Here is a 20635-nt window from a genome sequence, read left to right on the forward strand (position 1 = left end):
AAGATTATTTTTCTAATTAGATATTGCTGGTATATAGACTTCAATGGACATTTTTATTGTGGTAAAATATCGATGAAATTTATCATTTTAACCATTTTCAAGTGTATAGGTAAATTCACTGGCATTAGGTAAATTTACATTCAATTGACTTTTTTAATCTTTTTTTTTTTTAATATATCTTTATTGATTTCAGAGAGAGGAAAGGAGAGGGAGAGAGAGAAACAGAAACATCAATGATGAGAGTCATTGATCGAGCCCACAACCCCGGGCATGCACCCTGATGGGAAATCGAACCCTGGTCACCTGGATCCTAGGTCAACACTCAACTGCTGAGCCACGCCCGGCTGGGTGAATTTTTTTTTTAATATTTGCATTTTAATCAGCCACTAGCCACTTTCCTGAAAACTCTTAAATGTGTCTCACGTATTTTCTTTTTTCAAATAGATGTATAATATGCCAATGAATTAAGTTTGTCTTCATTCGGATGGAAATACCTTGTTTTGATGGTGGTGGCGGGGGGCAGAGTTCCAGGACAATGTTTAATCATTACTCAGGATAGCGTCCATTATTGTTCATGAATTGGACAAGTATGGGTTTCTGTGATTTAAACTTGGAAGTGACGTTTCCCTTACAGGCTCAACCAGCCAGTTAGAGCTATACCTCTCTGAGTTTCTCCTTTCTCCTTTGAAACCCTAAGTCCACTGAATCAGTCTTCATGCCGAACCTTCTCCTTGTTACCAGCTGTGTTACCCGTCTTCATTTTTGCACATTTCCAAGGGCAACAGATTTCTTAGAATACTGGCTTCTAAGTGTCCTTTGCTCCTGAAACCCTGGCATCCCCTTCTTATCCTTGATTTGCCTGGAAAAAAATTCCATTCAGTCCTCAAGGACCCATTTCAAGTGTCACCACTTGGTAAAAATCTTTGCCTGAGTGGCTTGTGCTTCAGCGTTAAATCCGCCCACTGCCTCCCGAGCTTTGCCGCCCTCATTTGGAACATTGTCTGGATGTGAGATAACTAATTAGGCTTAACTCTGTATCCCAAACAAAACGGTTTCTGGAAAGTAGGCGCAGTTATCTCCCATGCACGGCTCGTTTCGGGTTCTACATTGCTATTTTGGCAATACATAAAGGAGTGGCTTGGGATCTGTCACCTAAAAATAAGCTAGGTCTAAGATTTGGTGAGCCGTGGTCTCCGACCTCCTTCGGAGGAGACAGTGGTCCTCAGAAAAGCAAATCTATCCTTCCTTGAAACCTCTCCAGCTTTAGTGTTTTATGTTAGGTTGGTGGGAACGGTTGTCCATTTGATCCATTGCAATAAAGTTGCCTCTGATGCATTAAATAAGACTTTCATTTCATGAGAGTCCACAGAACGACCCAAAGAGCCCACTAATACGTAGGAGCTGGAGCTGGGGCGTGTGCCTCGCCGCCCGCCCCGACCAGCGCGCTGTGTGACGGGGTCTCGGCCCAGGCGGCGGGCCAGCCGACTGCTGCTTTCCTCCCAGCACTCTGACAGTGGAACCTACATACTCTTTTACTTTTTTTCTCCCCCCCCCCTTTTTTTTCCTTTTTGTGGCAAGATATGGTAGGTACTTCTTTTGAATATGCTTTGCGACTAGTCTAATTGTGTGTGTGTGTTTATAGTATTTCTTCTTTGTTCACAGTGATTTGGGGTACAAACTGTAAGAGGTAAGGGGCTCGGTTTATGTTTGCTCAGAGGGGCTCAGAGCAAGGACTCACTGATATTCTGAGTGTTCCTCAATTGAGTTACGGGTGAGGACTCCAAGGGACGGAGCGGGGAGTGGCAGGGTTCAGCCGGTGCCAGGCGAGTTCTTGATGGCTACGTCTGCGGTAGTCCGTTGTCAGGATCCAGCCACTTTTTGCAGTGGTCGGGCTAGTGAATTAAGTGGGCGCAGGATAGAGACCACAGCCCTGCATCCCCTACAACTGGGCCTGGCAGGATTCTGGGCCATGCCCCCAACAGTTACTCCCTTGGCCAGAGAGGGCAGTGTCAGGCTTCCACATGGCTTTGTCTACTACAACAGCTCGCAGTCTGCGGTAAGTCAAGGAACCAGTGCGGGGATTCTGCCAACTGCTAAGTAAGACCATTTGGGTATTACATTTGGGAACCAGGGAAATGGCCACTAGGGTCCCAACAGACCCGCTGAGGGGCGTAGGGAATTCCTTGACCCTCTCTGTTCATATTCCTTTAGCAAAAAGGGAGCCCTGGGGATGCCTCGGGGCCCCAACCATCCGCATTAACTTGGACTTTGTATCCAATAGCCATGAAATATCTGAGTATTCCTCTTTCCCAGTGTATGGTTCCCGAGTAAATCAAATGGCCAGAGGTCTCTTTGGGAAACGATTCGGAGAGTCACTACTGTGTACACTTGCCGTGAATCTGGCTTCTCTTTTACTGAGTGGGTGTTTTGGATCTGAGAGCTGTCTCAGGTAAGGAACCCGGGCAGGAGACTGTGACTTTCCCCTGGGACGGCACACCTCAGTCTTCTGCACATCCAGGTTTTACATGTTTACATACGTATCATTGGATTATATATATTATGCCTTTGTTGATTGCCCATCTGTCTTGCCCCTTGTTCTGTCAGCCATCTCCACGGATCTCTGCAAGTCAGGTGTCCCTCTCTGCCACTCTGACCCTGCCACCCACTACAGCAGTCATGCCACCTTGCCTCTGGTGAGTAAATGCTGGCACCCAGCCTCTGTCCCTCCAGCCTCCCATTCTCCACCCCTTGTTCCTGGAGAGCCCATCCCCTATCGTCAGGCCCGGCCACAGATGACAGCCGCCACTGACTTTCTCAACAAAGCTGGTAGTGCGCCTGCCGCCCGTAGCCTTGGTAAACGGTGTCTTCCAGGCCTTGTCGCGGAATATAGTCGGCTGCTAGTATCCACCCCAGCATGTTCACGTCCCTGAGCCTGTTGGTCCCTCCCGCCACTGGAAATCATGGCATCTCAACTTCAGTTAATGTGGCTCATTCCTTTCACTGACTCCTGCCCAAACCGGTGCATCCGAAGTGGCCCACTCGGGGAGCGTTCCCATATTGACAAACCCTCCCCCACTCCTCCCCTTTGGGATCCATTTTCAGGCGTATTTACAGTCCTGCTGGTGTATATTAGCCAGGTCCCGCAGCTCCTTCCACGTGCAGCTCCTCTTTCCTAACCTTCCCCAGCAGGCCTCGCTAACCCTAGAGACGGGCTAGTGGCCGGGAGGGTCATGGGCAGGTCCTGGAGAAAGCGTTGTCTTGTAGGGACCTGCCGCCCGTGTGGCTTCTGCACAGTCTTCCTATTGGAGTGCGAGTGGGCCACGACGTGAGCAGGCCCAGGTGGTTCCGAGGAGTCTGACATTGTCCTGTGGTTAGACTCTCGTCCCCAGCCTCGCTCAGGGTCCCACCTCTTCTTTATCAGAGCCTTGATTTTTGTGTAGGTGACGGACCAGGGCTGAGGAGTCAACTGTTTCTAATGTTCTCCTTTTAAACAAACTTGAGCCTGTCCTCAGAACTGCCTGTCCTCAGCCTGCAGGTGATGGTCACAACAGGCTGCCCAGGAGGCTCTCGGGCTTCTATGCTTTGCTTTGCATCAATGACTCATTGCCCGGAGCCTGTTCTTTTCCTCTTGAAAGCATCAGTGGCCACCCGATTCCACAGTTCTTTTCATTGCTATTCCCCCCACAGCCTCAAACACCGGAGAGAGTGACTAAGCCAACCCATCCCCTTCTACCATCCCCCCCCCCCAGGTGGGAGCCTGACACCGTCAGGAAGCTATCCGAGTCCCACCTATCACCCGAATCCTATCCTTGGACTGGTAGCTGCCTTCCGATCATTCCTGGTAACTGTCTTAAGCCAGGCTGCCTGGGAGGGAGCAGGTTTTGAGACAGAATTCAGGTGCGCGTGACCCACTGAGGGAGACGTCCCCGGAGAAAGGGAATGAAGGGAGAGGACAGGGAAAGGAGTTCAGCAAGGTTGTAGCCTCAGTGGGGGAAGAGCTTCGTTCTGGTCCCACTGGAGCTCTGGAGCATGAACTGCGCAAGACTGGTCACAACTTGAGGCAAGGTCTTTTTTAACCCAGTTGGTGAGCCATTGCTGTAGGCTGCAAGGGGGAGGTGGGTGTGGTTAACCTCCCCACGGAGCAGCTCCCCAGCGGCCAAGAACAGTTGTCAGGAGAAGTGGCAGCTGTGAGTTTTTATCTGCCGACACTCGGAGCAGCTGGGCGGGGGAAGGGTGCGTCGGCCAATAGGAGGATCTGGGTAGGGCATTACCAGGCCTACTGCAGGCTTCCTAAGTGCCTGGAGGTCCTCGGAAAGTCTAATTTATCCCTGTGACACCTTTTGCTCTCGGATCATGTAATTATCCGGATTCCGTGGTGGGGCACTTAGGGTCAATTTGCCCTTAGCATCTAGATAATTGTGGCAAAGTCAACTGGCTGAGTAATTGCTGTAGGTCACACAGCTTGTTAGAGGCAAAGTAAAATCTTCTAACAACATTCACTTTGGATTAAGCTTTTGTCTGGAGGAGAAGGAATTTCTGGGGCAAGATTGCTTATGGTTTCAGCCAAAGGCTGGAATGTGTTTGTGGAGTTTTTAAAAAAATATATCTTTATTGATTTCAGAGAGAGGGCATCCCATCCCCTCCTCCAAGAGCCTGTTCTGGGTGGAGCATGTTAAGGGATTTTTTTTTTACCCAAGTCACTCAGGCTCTATGAAAAGGCTGGTTGCAGGGGCAGTTTTTCAATAGAATGTGAAATGGAAAACAAAGTCAGAAGCCAAACTCCTAGTGTGAAGCATTAGAAAGCAAGCACCTGCGATACCATAAAGCTCAGGTGAACATGAGGATTTTGCTGTTTAATTCCTTCTCATTCTGTATGGAATCATCTGAAAGTCATTTGGAAAAGGCAAGCAAGTTACGGAGGCTATCCCTATGGCTGGCCTGTCCTTGCAGATCTCTTAATGGTGCTGAAAGGGCTGTGAAGGTGAAATTTCATCACCGTTCTACATCAGAAGGCAAGTTGTGGTGTTAATTCCCAAAGTGGGCACAGCATTTTGGAGGTTTGAAACCCACCATTTCCCTTAAAATTTTCATTTATTTATTTGAGAGTGAGGGAGAGAGAAACATCGACTTGTTGTTCCACTGACTGATGCATCCATTGGTTAATTCTTATGAGCCCTGACCTAGGGATCCAGCCCGAAACCTTGGCCTATGGGGGATGATGCTCTAACCAACTGAGCTACCAGGCCGGGCCCCACCTTTCCTCTTTTATGTCCTCAAAGTGCTCCAGGGTTCTGCTCCACACACACAACTGATATTTTATCACATCAATGCTTTCTTTCCATAACAGTGAAAGAACTGCTACCACAAAAGATACATGCGATGTGTGTGTGTGGCGGGGGGTAGCGAGATTCTGATGGGGGGGGGCTCTAGCAGGGCTTCAGGGGAGAGACCCAGGGTAGGATTTCTACAGGCAGATGCAGGAGTGGGGTGTTTGTAGGGGAAAGTCTGCTATGGCTGGGACACAGAGAGAGGAAAGGCAACTGGAGCCTCCTGTACCAAGCGAAGGCTTTTTTTTTTTTTAAGACTTTTCTGTGGGCCAAGAAGGTGGCTGCAGGCTCTGAGCCCCGGAGCCGCGTCTGGCCTGTGTTTGGGGAAGATCATGCAGCAGCCTGAAGGCTGAAAGGGAGCGGAGACGAGAAGGGACGCGCCCGGAGGGAGGCGGCGGGGACGGGCCCGGGGGAGAAAGGGCGCCCCGGGGAGGAGGGCCGGGCGGACCGGACTTGGAGATACGGGGCTAGTAGCGCGAGGAGGGAGGGCGAGGGGCCCGGCCGGTGCGGGAGGCCCCGGGTCCGTAACCAAGGCAGGGGGCGCAGCGGGGAGGGGAGACGCGAGGAGGCAGCGCCCCGGTCCCCGCGGGGCAGACCCCCCCCCACGAAGCTGCAAGTGCGCATCTGGCCCTCGGGAGCGAGCGCGGGCCTAGCGCCCCCGAACGCTGGGGGTGCTCGGCCCCGCCATGAGCCCGCGATGGCCCCGCTCGGCCCTTCTCCCAGACTCCATCCGCGCCCCGGGGCGCCGCGCGCGAGGCCGGCCCGGGCGCAGCGCTGGGTCCGGCGCCGTCGCGGCGGAGAAGCGCACGAGAGAGGTTTTCCGGAGCCGCGTCCGTTTGGGGGCCCAGGAAGCCCGCGCCAGCGCGCACCCGCGCGGGCAGGACCCGGGGCAGACGCGGCTGGAGACCCGGGCCCGCCCCGCGCCGCCGCCGCCGCCGCCCGCTCACGGGAAGGACCCCGCGCGGCCCCGCCCGGCCAATCAGCGCGCTGCTGCGCGGCGCCCGGCGCTCCAGGGACGCGCGCGCCCGCCTGCGCCCGCCTGCGCCCGCGGCGCTTTGGCGACGGCCCCTCCCGCGCTCGCCCGGCCCGTTAACTGCGCGCCGCGCCTCTTGTGCGACGGCCCCTGGGCGGCGGCGGGCGCGGACGCAGCCTCGGCGCGCCCCCTGGCGGCCCGGCGGGGCGCGGCGGGCGCGGCGCTGACCCGGAGGCGGCGGCGGCGGTGCCCGGATGGAGGCACGTCATTGTCCCCCGCCGGGCGGCTGGGCTGTGTGCGGCGGCGGCGGCGGCGGCGGCGGCCGAGGGGGATGGAGCGAGCGCCGAGCCGGGTCAGGTAAGCTCCCGCCTCCTTCCCGCCCGCCGCTGGCCGGCGTGGGGCCCGCGGGGCGCTCCGCTCGCCTCGGCCGCAGCTGGCCCGGCCGCCCCTCAACCGGCGCGGCCCGCCGGGGGCTGGCGCGGCCCCTCGCCCGCCGCCCCCTCCGCCGCCGCCGCGGGCCGCCCGGGACCCCGCCGCCCCGGTGGCAGCGCCGCCAGCGCCGGCCGAGCCAGGCCGCTGGGGAGGGGGCGGCGGCCGCGGCGGCGGCGGCGGCGGCGAGGCGCCCCGGGAGCCGGGCTGCGCCGGGAGGCCGGACCCCCTGGTTGCCATGGACACTGCCCTCCCACCCCCACCCGGCCCAGGCCGCCCCCTCGGCCCGGGGGCCGGGCCCGGCGGGCGGCTGCGGGGCGGCCTGGCCGGCGTGGGTTTGCCCGGGGTGGGCGTGTGCCGGCCGCGGAGCCGGCGTCCTCTGCCCGCCCGCCGCCCCCCGCGTGGCTGCCGCCTCCCGCCCCCGGGCGCCCCCCGGAGCCGGGGACTCGCCTCCCCGCCCCCATCCCGCCCCAGAAGATACAAACTTTCCCACCCGGGCGCCCCTCGGCCGGCCGCCGGCCGCGCCGGTCCGCCCTCGCGGGCCCCGGCCGCCCGGCCGCCCCGCCGAGCCCCGCGCTCCCCACGCCGGCCGCGGGCTGCGCGGGCGCCTCCGGGGCAGAGCGGGGGCCGGCGGGCGGCGCGTCCCCGGAGCGAGCGTGCGGGTCCCGCTCGTGCTCTGTCCTCGGGACGGGCGGAGCCAGCCCACCTGGGGTCGGGAGGAGATGGGCTTCAGATGCCCGAGATGAAAGCTGGACGGGACGGAAGTTTTACGGCGCAGGACTTGACCCTCGTAATAAATGCAGCTGAGGTTACTTTTGTCGAACAGCTTCCACTCAGGAAGGCCTCGGGGCTGGCTGGTTTATGGGAAACACGTTGGTTATTTTAGAGCGAATGCACTAAAACGGGTTGGAAAACGGGTTAACGCCTCCTTTTCAAGGCAACAGCGGTGTTACAGGTTCTCATACGTTTTTGTGGAGACTCACGTGTTTGTTTTTTAAGAGTTGTAAATTTTCAACAGAATCCTGCTCTTTGGGCTATTAATTCATTCAGAATGCATTAGGGAGTAGGGAATAATCAGTTTCACTTATTTGTTTTTACTTAAGGTCAGTTTCGCTTTCTTTTCTATGTCATTGAATCAAGTCTGCCCTGTGTTTTTGTAAAGGTTTAAGGCTTAGTTGTTTCGTTGTCTTAAAAATAACCAAAACCGAGGTGATGCCTTTCTGAAGCAAGTGCAGGAACGTGGGTTACATTGTCTATGAAGAAGCGGAGGGTAACAGTTTCTTGTTGCGGGTGTTGATGCTACCTCAGGGCATGTGGAGAACCTTGATGTTTAAATAGCGTATTCGTATTAAAAATTCAGAAAGAATAGTGCATTCTGGTATTTGGGAGAAATACTAAAGGAGAAATACCATACAAGAGACCTAGAATTTTAAGACTTTTGAATAAAAGCTAAGGAAACCCTGGCGAAGCCAGTTTGTCTCATTCCTCCACACACATCCAGCCTGATGGATGCCAGTACTTGCTTTTTTTTTTTTTCCAAGCATGCTTTTGTAACTTTTTGTATATCACCAGAACATGTTGAGAGCAATTTTAACTTTTCGCTGAAGTAGTTGCTTAAATGTCCTGAGATTTGTAACAGAGATGTTGCGAAGCTTCGCTGAGAGTCAAGAGCAGTGAGGGTGTGCATCCTGGGTCCTGCACGGCGCTGCCTGGCTTCCAGACAGCCTTTCTCTCTGCAGCTGATGGGATTTAGTCGGATGCCTGATGGTTGTAGGGGAAGAATTCATTGGCTGAATGTACAAATGAAGACGAATGGATGGTTTTGGTTTGTTTCCCCAAAATTATAATGCTGTGTGGTTATTGATGACTGAATTGTATGCATTCCTTTTTTTAAAAAAATATATATAAGTGCCCCACCCTCCCCTCAAAAAAGGCAGTTGAGCCAATAAAATGATTTTACTTGGTCGTTTGTTAACGGTTGTCCTGAAGGGGTGTCTATACAGGGAAAATCAAGGTTTTTGCTGTTTAACATCACTGTAAGTAAGCCTTTCCTTATCGCCGTTTGGCTCTCTTGCTTTTCCTCCTTCCCTTCCTCTTCCTCACTTGTTCTCTTACTCTCGTCTCCACACCGTTTCGTAATTTCTGTGGAGTCTTTGACGAGGAAAGTGTGAATTTTCTTTGGATAATATGGCTCAAGTTTTCTTCCTGAATGAAGATCCAGTACCTTTTTTGTTTTGTTTTGTTTTGTTTTTAGTTTTCTCTTTTTCTCAGTGTCTTAGGTTGACTTAAAATTTCAGTTCAGTTTTTATTTCATTAAGATCTAAATAATCTCTACTCTTCTGGTTTTTATGTAAGAGTCCAAAAAGTTTTTTAAGGTTATCCTTTTTGGGGAGGGGGTAATCATTGCCTTAGTTTAAAATATTAACAAAATTTTGAGGCTTTTAAAAAACTTGTGAGCAGACAGTGCATTGTAACTGTTGTTGAGGTGGCATGTACATGGATATTTATTATCCTCTTTCTGTATTGAATATTTTTAAAACAAGTTTTAAAGGTTGTTCCTACTTCAGTTTTTAAAGGATTAAGTGAGATATTGTATATAAATCACTCAGCACAAACTGGTACTAAAGCAAACACTGGTTACTTTGTATCTCCAGAATTCATTCATTGGTTCAACACGCGGATGGAGAGCTTTCTGTATGTGGGGTCAGGGTTACAAGTAAGAACATGACCGAGCACACAGGGAACCTGTGGTGCAGTAGGTGCTGAAACGCTGCTGTATGAATCAGCCCAGGGGCGCTGGGGGCCTGTAGGAGGGGCTCTAGCCCAGTCTTGGGGAAGGAGGTTGTCAAAGTGTCCGGGAGGAAGTGAATTCTCAGCTGAGCAGTGGAAGTGTTAAGTGGCTGGAGGTGGGAGGATGGAGGAGAGCTAGCTAACCAGGAGCAGCATGTGCAGAGCCCAGAGAGAGCAGGTGGGAAAGGCCTGTGGGGAGTGTCTGCAGAGGTTCCTAGGTCAGGCAGTGCCCAGGCTGGGTGTTAGGGGGATGTGGTGCAGGGGGCAGTCAGGGCACACCTGAAGGATTATCTGCAGAGCAGTGCCATATCAGACTTGGCTGCTACTAGACAATTTCAGAAACATTCTTAAACGTTCTATTGACCAGGTTGGTGTAGCCAGAAGGAGCCCAGCCAGAAATGTTGGACTTTGGTGCCTTGTCCCAGTTGCTGCCTAGTTTGGGTTTATAGACCCTGTGGATTCTGTCCAATCTCTCATAGGTCCATTATGAAAATTAAATAAGTTAATGTATGTTCAGCGATTAACCCAATGCCCAGCACATAAAAGATGCTACATTATGGTAGTCCTACGATTTTAAGATAGGACTCAAAGAGAAAATTATAATTGAGTACTTTTATAACATGTATTCGTGTTCAAGTTTGATGTCAGCAATGTCTTACGGGTTTCATTTAAGAAGTCATATATACCAAATAGATGAGTCTCTTTAGAAAAATGTGCTTCAGAGGTAAGTCTTCCTGTACTTTAATGCCATTCATTTCAAACAACATCTTTTGGACTTTATGCTCAAAATTAAAGCTAGATGTTCTCTTTGTGTAGCTGAGACTTCTCCCTGAGGAATTAATATGGATTGAAAATTGAGTCCCATGCAATTAGCGCATTTCACATTCCAGTTTTAAGCAATAGAGAGAGAAAAATATGGGTACTTGGTAAATGTATATAATTGGAAATTGAGGTACCTGATTATAAATTGAAATATCAGAGTTTTAAGAGGCATGGAGTAGAACAACAAGGTAACATCAAATATTTCATCGAAGGATCTGTAATTAAAAATCGTTGATATGTTCAGAGTAGCACAATGTCCCAAGGAAGCAATTACAAAGTGAAAAAATACTGTTGCTTTTATATTTGGATCATTTGTTTGAAAATAATTAAAAATGGCTAGACTAACTTCCCGAGATCTAATGGTAGACTAAGTAGATTACTTTTCTGAGCTTATGAGACAAATGTATGCTTTTCCTCTTTTGCAGAGTTGAACAATGACCATAGTTGACAAAGCTTCTGAATCTTCAGACCCGTCAGCCTATCAGAATCAGCCTGGCAGCTCGGAGGCGGTCTCACCTGGAGACATGGATGCAGGCTCTGCCAGCTGGGGTGCTGTGTCTTCACTAAATGATGTTTCAAGTCACACACTTTCTTTAGGACCAGTACCTGGTGCTGTAGTTTATTCAAGTTCATCTGTGCCCGATAAGTCAAAACCATCACCGCAAAAGGATCAAGGTACTTTTTAAAAGACAGAATGACTCCAAGAGACTCCTGTGTAAATGCTGTCATTGGGTTGGTAGTTTCAGAGGGGAATTATTTTGCACAATAGATCGCCGCTGCCCGAGTGGCCAGCCGAGTTACGTTATGATGGCTTCATTCTCCTCCGCTGCTTATTCCTGATTAACATGTCATGACGAGGTAGATTGTTTCTAGTTACTATGATATTAGTAGTTTTTTTATTTCTAATTTGTTGAAGGGTAAACTTTATCTTGGTGAGAATTGAGATGGGCAAGCATTTTGTTAATTTGTCAATTAACTATAGTTCCTTAAGTAGATGTCTGTCTTTTAAAAATTTAAAGATGTTTTAAAAAATACTGTAGTAGTTTTTTGTTGTTTGCCAGTTAAGCTCATCTGTAATAAATAAAGCTCTTTGAAAGAGAGCAGATAGTGTAAATGTTACATTTGTTAAAATTCATCCAGTTAAATAAGGCAACGCTCCAGTTGGTACTTCTAAGACTTTTGGATTTGGAAGCTTAGAAATGCAGAGAATAGGTTAGTTCCTACTTAGAACATGGTCTGGCTTCAAATAACTTGGCCCATACATTGTTTTGAGTCCTTTTAGTAGCTGTGCTGTTGTGGTATGGGGGTGAGTGGTGTGATTTGATGAGGGTGTTTTGAGTGGGGGAAAGTTTATTTCACAAAACAATTGAATTGAATGTTACACATAGAAGTTTCAAGACCTTCAGCAATAAGACTTTCCTACAGGACATCATCTCACACACCCCTGCCGCTGGGGCTCCTCTCTCGTTCAGGACTTCGTTCACTTCATCTCCCCTGCTCTTTGGGGGTCTTTGTTCTACTTTTTTTTTTTTTTTAAATATATCTTTATTGATTTCACAGAGAGGAAGGGAGAGGGAGAGAGAGAGATAGAAACATCAGTGATGAGAAAGTCATTGGTTGAGCCCGCAACCCGGGCATGTGCCCTGAGTGGGAATCGAACCCCGATTGCCTGGATCCTAGGTTGATGCTCAACCGCTGAGCCATGCCCGGCCGGGCTTTGTTCTACTCTTTACAGACTCATCTCTCTTTTCCTCATTTTGCTCTCCATTCCCCACCAAGCTGAAGCCTATCTTCGCATACTTACATCAGTAATATCTCTTAAAGGAGAGGACCATCTATTGGGCATCTCAGTGTTTGGTAGTACCAAGGAACTGGCAGACTTATTTTTAAAAAATATATCTTTACTGATTTCAGAGAGAGGGAGGGGGGAGAGAGAGAGAGAGAGACATCAATGGTGAGTCATTGATCAGCTGCCTCCTGCATGCTCCCCACTAAGGATGGAGCCCGAAACCCAGGCATGTGCCCTGACTGGGAATCAAAGCGAGATCTGGATCCTAGGTCACTGCTCAACAATGAGCCACACTGGCTGGTCTGGCAAACTTTTGAAAAAGTAGCCTGCTATAGATGAGTTTGAGCTTTCCTAAATAAATTTTTTTTTGAGCTTCACCAGAGTCCTGTTGGCTATTGGAATATTGGCATTAGCAATCTGTTTATAGGTCTTAAAAATAGATAAAAATCTCTCTTATAGCATGTATAGTATACTTACAAGTGAATATAGTGGTGCCCAAAAGCCTGAGTTCCTGGCCCGTTTCCTTACTGGTAAAATGGGGATGACATCACTACCATCTCCAACAGACAGTGAAGACTCAGGAAGTGGTGGTGGTGGCACTGAGTGTAAGCATCTAAGCAAATGCTATAGAGTCCACTCATCCTTCACTTTTTACTGTGTTGTTTTTAATTTTTTTATTGTAAAAATTTTTAAATAGATGTAAAAGGGAGAGTAATTATAATAAACTCTCATGAACCCATCAGTCAACTTTGACATTTATTAACTCATGGCCAATTATACCTCCACCCACTTACTCCTCTCCCCACTACCCGTCATTTTAAAGCAAATCCAAGACTTCATATTTCACCTATAAATATTTTAGTGTGCAGATATAAATTCTTTCTAAAAATTAAAACAGTTTTATTTTAATCCAGTCAATGTTAAAAATTTCCCATTGTCATACAATTTTTTAAAAAAGTTGACTGTTGGGAGCAACACCCAGACAAGGTCTGCACTTTGCATTTGGTGTATGTCTTTTAAGTTTCTTTTATTTTGTAACTCCTATCCCCCATTGTCCTTGCAATTTGAAGAAACCAAGTCATGTAGAGTTTCCTACATTCTGAGATCTGCCTTTCTCCCCTGTATTTCTGGTTAGCTGGTAATAAGATTTAGAATCATCAGATTCAAGTGTGATGTGTTGCTATGTATTTAGCTGCAGAAGTGTGCAAAGCTTTATTTTTAAATATTTGTTCTTTATTTTTCTAGCCCTAGGTGATGGCATTGCTCCTCCACAAAAAGTTCTTTTCCCATCTGAGAAGATTTGTCTTAAGTGGCAACAAACTCATAGAGTTGGAGCTGGGCTCCAGAATTTGGGCAATACCTGTTTCGCCAATGCAGCACTGCAGTGCTTAACGTACACACCACCTCTCGCCAATTACATGCTATCGCACGAACACTCCAAGACGTGTAAGTGTCCTGTGTTAGGTTATGTGTGTCCCGTTGTGGTATACTAACCTACTTTCATATTTTCTGTGAGTGAAGGGGAGGAATTGAGGCAAGAATTCTGTGTTCACTGAGCAGTTGGTTTATTCTTTTAGAAACTGTGCAGGAATATTTGTATTCAGGTTGTGAAAGAAGCATTTTGCACCTAATTCAACCTGTGAATTTATTTAAAAAGAGACATATTTTATCAGCTTTTGGCATTTCTGAACCCTCTGCTGGCTTTCTGTACTTGCTAAAAAATGTGACACAAATGTCTGTCACCAACAGCTGGGGACAAGCAGGATTAAAAATCCTGCCTCTTCTGGAGACCATCCTGTGCTTGATTCATTTACAGGCTTATGAGCCCTAGTGGAGAGGAACTCTCATTACTGCCCAGCCTCCTGGAAATTCATACAGGACTTTCCCTTCCACGTGTGAGAGCTCAGTTTTCAACCTAAAGGGCAGGAAATCAGTCAAAACATATTACGGTCCTTAATTAGGTGAAAGCCAACTCAGTGTGTGACTAGTGAAATTCAGAATTTAGAACGTATCTGTTTTTTGAGGTTTTGACCTTCTACACATATTGTAAATATCCTTCAACCTTTGCAGATGAAATCTCCCTGTTCTTTGATCTACATTAAGCCTCAGATTTGCTTGTGTATGTTCAGATGGCTCTTCATTAATTATCAGGGTGGAAAAAAAGCCCCTTGGTTTCTTTTTGAATAGTTCTTAATGGAGAATTTAAACTGGTTCTTTTAAAACCGTTTTTTTTCCCCCAAAGAGCAAAATAATGCTTGTAAAGAATTTGGAAAGTACAGAAAATTTAAAGAAACCAGAGGAAAATCACCTAGAGTCTCACTGCCTAGAGGTGTTTGCTGTGCCAAAGGGTTTTAAATTACAGAATGAACATTCTCTCCCTTTCTAAGTCCATAATTCACTCCCTACAGACAGTTTTCCCATCAGTTTTGTGCTAAATGAAAGTAGGATGTGGATGAAAACCCAGCCCTGGTGCCTGAACGGCAAGAGAAAGGACCAGGACAAAAATTCAGAAGCTCCTGGTGTCCAGAATTAGGTGCCTGTCTTTATGCTATTGGCAGTTTTCTGTCCTCTCTGTTTTCCCAGCTTCACTGAGGTGTAATTGATGTACAATGACATGCATGTATTAAAGTAAACAATTTGGTGTGTTTTGCATTTGTATTCGCCCATGAAACTGGCACCACAGTTAACTTGCTGCCCCTTTTCATTGCCCCTAAAGTGTCCCGGTGCTCCTTGGAAGTTACTCCCGCTGCCCTCTCTACCCTTCAACCCCCACCCCAGGCAACCACCAGTATGTCCTCTGTCTACTAGAGATTAGGGTGTGCTTTTTAGAATGTCATATAAGTGGAATTATATACAGTATACCTATTTTGCCTGGCTGCTGTCGGCACGATTATTTCTATATTATATCATGTTGTTGCATTTATCAGTAGTTAATTTTTATTGCTGAATAGTATTCCATTGTATGGATGTACCACAATTTGTTTCTCCATTCACCTGTTCGTGGACATTCTGGTGATTTCCCATTTGGGGCCATCACAAATTAAGCTGCTTTGAACATCTGTAAACAAGTCTTTATAAGGACCTGTTTTTTATTTCTCTTGGGTAAATATCCAGGAGTTTGGAATGTCTTGGTCCTGTGGTACGTCTGTGCTTAACTTAAAGATACTTTCAAACTGTTTCCCAAAGGGATTGTGGCATTTTACATTCCCACCAGCTGTGAATGAAAATTTTATTTGCTCTGCATCTCGCCTGATACTTGGTGTGATCAGTTGTTCCAGTTTTTGTCATTCTAGTAGGTATGTTGTAAAGCAGTACCTCTGGTGGCTTTAATTTGCGTTTCCTCATGAATGCTGCTGAACATCTTCCCATGTGGTTGTTAGCCATCGGCATATTTGCTTTGTGGAAGCACCTGCTCACATCTTTTGCCCATTTTATTTTATTTTTTTACTTTTTAAATTTATCTTTATTGTTGAGAGTATTACAGGTATACCATTTTCCCCCACAACTGACCCCCTCCACTTTGTTCCAACCCCCTCCCCAGGCCTTCACCCCATTATTGACTGTGTCCATGGGTTATGCATATATGCATATAACTTCTTTGGTTAATCTCTTCCCACCCTCCACCCCCCTTCCTTCTTTCCTCTGAAATATGATCGTCTGTTGCATGTGTCATTGTCTCTGGATCTATTTAGTTCGTCAGATTCTTTTGTTCATTAGCTTCTTCTTAAAGAAGAACCTTCAACATTTCCTGTAGTACTGGTCTGGTGGTGATGAACTCCTTTAGCTTTTTCTTATCTGTGAAGCTCTTTATTTGACCTTCAATTCTAAATGACAGCTGTGCTGGGTAGAGCAGTCTTGGTTGTAGTTCCGTGTTTTTCATCACTTTGAATATTTCTTGCGACTCCCTTCTGGCCTGCAAGGTTTCTTTTGAGAAATCAGCTGACAGTCGTATGGGTGCTCCCTTGTAGGTGACTAATTGCTTTTCTCTTGCTGCTTTTAAGATTCTCTCTTTGTCTTTAACCTTTGGCATTTTAATTATGATGTGTCTTGCAGTGGATCTCTTTGGGTTCCTCTTGTTTGGGACCCTCTGTGCTTCCTGGACCTGAAAGTCGATTTCTTTCCCCAGGTAGGGGAAGTTTTCTGTAATTATTTTTTCAATTCCTTGGTCTCTTTCTACCTCTTCTGGCACCCCAATAATATGAATGTTGGGCCTCTTGAAGTTTTCCCCGAGGCTCCTTATACTATTTTCATATTTCTGGATTCTTTTTTCTTTTTGCTCTTCTGGTTGGGTGTTTTTTGTTTCTTCATGTTCCAAATTGCTCAGCGTCCTCTGCTCTACTGTTGATTCCCTGCAAATTATTCTTCATTTCAGTTCCTGTAGCCTTCATTTCAAATTGGTACTTTATTATGTTATCGATTTTCTCAGTTATTTCCCTAACCATCTGCTTAAACATCCTTATAACCAAAATTCTGAACTCTCTATCTGTTAGCTTGCTTGGATCTATTTCATTTAGTTCCTCTTCTAGAGATTTCTTCTGTTCTTTCCTTTGTGACATGTTTCTTTGCCTCTGCATTTTGGCTGCTTCCAGGTGTTTGTTTCTGTGTATTAGGTGGAGCTGCTGTGTCTCCTGGAATTTGTAGGGTGGCTTTGTGTAGTAGGTGTCCTGTAGGGCCCAGTGGCTCAGCCTCCCCAGTCACCTGAGCTGGGCCTTCTAGGTGCTCCCCTGTGTGGGCTGTGTGCACTGTCCTGTTGTAGTTGAGCCCTGGTTGCTGTTGGTGTCCTTGGGAGGAACTGACCTCCAGGCCAATCAGCTGTGAGGACCAGCTGCAGCTACAGCCAGAGAACTGCTGTGCTGGAGACACCCCTATGGAGCAGGATTTACTTCAGTGGGGCCTTGGTGTTCACCAAGTGCACCCCTTGAGTGTCACTCGTGGATGTGGTAGGGCTGTAATCCAGCGTGGTCGAGTCTGACCACCAGGTGCACTGTCTCTGGGGCCTCCTGGGAGGTGCAAAGTCAGCCTGTGCCAGTGCCTTGCCCAGGGCCCCCCAGCATGAGCTACTCAGCAAACCGTAGTTGGCAGCTCCTTGTGCTGGGCTTGGTGGTGTCCAGGAGAGACCAAGCTATGAGCCAATGCAGCTGCCGCCAGTGCCAGGCCTGGGGCCGCTTATTAAGCCGTATGGGGCAGCTGCTGCTTGTTTGAGAGATTTTAGGAAAGTCCTAAGCCTGAGGCTCGAGAGGCCACTTGCACAGAAAAGCCCGTGGAAACGGCCTGGATGAGCTGCAGGTGGGGGGGCGGGGCCTCCAGGAATCAGGGGGCGGGGCCAAAGGTGGAGTCAGGTGCTGGGGATTCAAATATGGCGCCTGGGAGGACTCGCCACAGGAGCCATGGCCTCCGCCAGCCCCTCTGCCCGGGAGGAAGCCGCCCTCCGCCTCTCCCCCGATTCCAGGCAGGTCAGTGTCCGTCCCGTCCCGTGTCCCGTCCCGTCCCCCCCCCCCCCCCCCCCCCCCGTGTCCCGGGTCCTTTCACGTTGCTCCTGGCGCTGGGCCCAGAGGGAGCGTCCGAGTGAGTCCTGCCGGGCCCTTTAGAGGAGCTGCTGGAGCCCCGCAGCCTCCACGACCCTCAGGACAGTCCCCGCTGGTTCCACAGCCCAGAGCTGTGGGGACGTCTCTTCCTGGGCTGGGGGCCTCTGTGGGCTGGGACCCCTCCCTCCTCCGGGTGAACTCCGCCGCCGAGATGCCCTCCCGGGTTCGCCCTGCGCACCAGGTGTGGCCCGCGGCCCTGTCTCCCGGATCCAGCCCGGCCCGCGCGTCCCCCGCCCCCGCTCGGTGCTGCCTCAGCTCCCGGGCGTGGGGCTTGCGGGCAGCCGGGTCTCAGGAGGCTCTGAGGAGGGTGGTTCTCTGCTTTAGTTGTGATCTTGATGTGGTGGCGGGAGGCGGCGGGAGCAGCTGCTACCTACCCGCCATCTTGTTTTTCCTCCCTTTTGCCCATTTTAAAATTGGGCCGTTTTCTAATTGTTGAGTTTTGAGAGTTCTTTATATTATCTGGGTAGAAGTCCATTATCAGATATGTAATTTGCAAATATGACCTCCCAGTCTGGAGAAAGTATTCTTTGCACTGCCTTTCGAAAAGCACTTTTTAGTTTTGAAGAATTTCACTTCGTTGTTTTCTTTATCAATTGTGCTTTAGATGTTGTATTAAGAAATCTACCTAACCAGAGGTCACAGAGGTTTTCTCTGTATTTTCTTCTACAGATTTTGTAGTTTTAGCTTTTATATTTACGTCAGTTACCTATTTTGAGTTAGTTTTTGTCTGGTGTGAAGAATGGATTGAAGTTGATACTTTCCCGTGTGGATGCCCAGTTGCCCCATCACTGTTCATTCAAAAGATAGCCCTCTCCAGAGTGTCTTTTCACTTTGGTAATGGCTTGACCCTATGCACATGGCTCTATTTTTGGACTCCCTGTTTTGTTACATTGATTCACTGTTTATCTCGACACTGTAACAGTGTCTCAGTTACTGTATAATTAAGTTTTGAAATTGTTCTTTTTTTAAAATATTTATCTAATTTTTATCCTCCCCTGAGGATATTTTTTCCATTGCTTTTTAGAGAGTGGAGGGGGGAGAGAGGGAGAAACATCGATGTGAGAGAGAGACTTCTGTTGGTTGCCTCCTGCATGTGCCCCAGCCTGCAGCTGAGGTACATGCCCTTGGCCAGAATCGAACCTGGACGCTTTAGTCCACGGGCCGATGCTCCAACCACTGAGCCAAACCTGCTGGGGCTGAAATTGTTCTTTTTCAGAGTTGTTTTGGCCATTCTTTTTTGTTTGTTTTTGCTAATCCTCACTGGAGGATATTTTTTCTATTGACTTTTAGAGAGAGCGGGAGGGAGAGGGGGAGGGAGAGAGAGATTGGTTGCCTCCCACACACAGCCCGGACCAGGCCAGGGGATGAACCCTCAACCCAGGTATGTGCCCTTGACTGGAATCGAACCCGAGATCCTTCGGTCCACTGAGCCACACTGGCAGGTCTGTGGGTTTTTTATAGAAGCCCTTTACCTCATTCAGTGTGTGTGTGAATGTTAAACCAAACTTGTGTTCCAAGATGAGCTCCACTTGGTCATGATGCCTTATCTTTTCCACATATCATTGGGTTTGCTAAAAAGTTTAAAATTTTATATTAACAAAGGGATATAGTCTGTAGTTTCTTTACCTGTAGTGCCTTTGTCTGATTTTGGCAGCAGGGTAGTGGTGGCATCATGGACGCATTTTATTGTCTTTGGTCTCCTGTAGAATTGGTATTATTTCTTCCTTAAATGTTTGGTAAATTTCATCAGTGAAGCCACCTGGGCCTTGGCGTTTTCTCTTGGGCAGGTTTTTAACTACATACTTAATTTCTTTAATAGATATAGGCTTTTTCAGGTTATCCGTTTTTTCATCAGGGACCTTTGGTAGTTTGTCTTTAAAGGAATTTATCTTAGTTGTTGAAGGTATTGGCATAAAATTGTTTATAATGTTTTCTTTTATCCTTTTAATTTCTTTAGGATTTGTAGTGATTTTCTTTCTTTCCTGATGTTAATTTGTGTCTTCTCCCCTTTTTTCTCACCTGACTGGAGGCCCAATCATCTTAATCGATCTTCTCGAAGAACTAGCTCTTGGCTTCACTGTTGTTTCGTTCTCTGTTCCCTCGATGTTTGTTACTGTTTTTGTTCCTTCCCTCCTGCTTGCTTTGGATTCAGTGTGTTCTGTTCTAGTTTCTTAAAGTAGAAGCTTAGGTCACTTGAGATTTTTCAGCTTTCCAATATACATGTTTAATGCTATAAATTTCCCTTTAAGTGCTGCTTTAGTTGCATTCCAATCATTTTGATATTTCATGAATTTATTTTTATTCAATTCAGATACTTTCTAATTGCCCTTGTGATTATTTAGAGGTGTGGTGTGGTTCCCAAATGTTTGTAGATTTTCCAGAAATTGTCCTGTTATTTCCAGTTTAATTCCATTGTGGTCAGAGAATATATTGATTTTAGAGAGAGAGCAGAAGGGAGGGCAAGAGAGAGTGAAACATCAATTTGTTGTTCCACTTATTTATGCATTCATTGGCGGCTTCTTAGATGTGCCCTAAGTGGAAATCGGACCTGCAACCTTGGTGCATCAGGACGATGTACATTCTGTTACGGTCGTTGGAGTTTCTATAAATGCTGATTATGTTTCTGCAGTTGTTAATGTTGAGGTGGTTTTCTGTGTCCTTAGTGCTTTTCTGTCTACCTGTCCTATTAAGTTTCGAAAGAGGGAGGTTGAAATAAAATATATTTGTGAATCTGTTCCTCCTTTCTGTTCTGTACGTTTTGCATCATTTGTTTTGAAGCTCTGCCATTTAAGATGATTATGACCTCTTGATGAACTGACCTGTTGTAATTTATGAAATGACCCTGTTTATCCCAAATAATGTGCTTTGCTCTGAAATCTACTTTGTCTGAGATAGAGCTTATGATTAATGTTAGCATGGT

At 47.8% G+C, this 20635-nt stretch overlaps 1 protein-coding gene across 1 annotated transcript in view; it reads left to right on the forward strand.

The window, feature by feature from the left end:
- The first annotated feature begins 6616 nt into the window (after nucleotides 1-6616).
- Nucleotides 6617-20635, forward strand: part of USP42 (ubiquitin specific peptidase 42) — a 37957-nt gene continuing 23938 nt past the window's right edge. Inside the window, exons 1-3 of the mRNA XM_087816997.1 lie at nucleotides 6617-6657; nucleotides 10767-11016; nucleotides 13376-13576. Coding sequence (XP_087673123.1) covers nucleotides 10776-11016; nucleotides 13376-13576 — 442 coding nt within the window. The 5' untranslated portion in view covers nucleotides 6617-6657; nucleotides 10767-10775. The remainder of the gene's footprint in view (nucleotides 6658-10766; nucleotides 11017-13375; nucleotides 13577-20635) is intronic.

The sequence above is a fragment of the Miniopterus natalensis genome, chromosome 4 (genome assembly GCF_054644295.1).
Source record: "Miniopterus natalensis isolate mMinNat1 chromosome 4, mMinNat1.hap1, whole genome shotgun sequence".
Lineage (NCBI taxonomy): Eukaryota > Metazoa > Chordata > Mammalia > Chiroptera > Miniopteridae > Miniopterus > Miniopterus natalensis.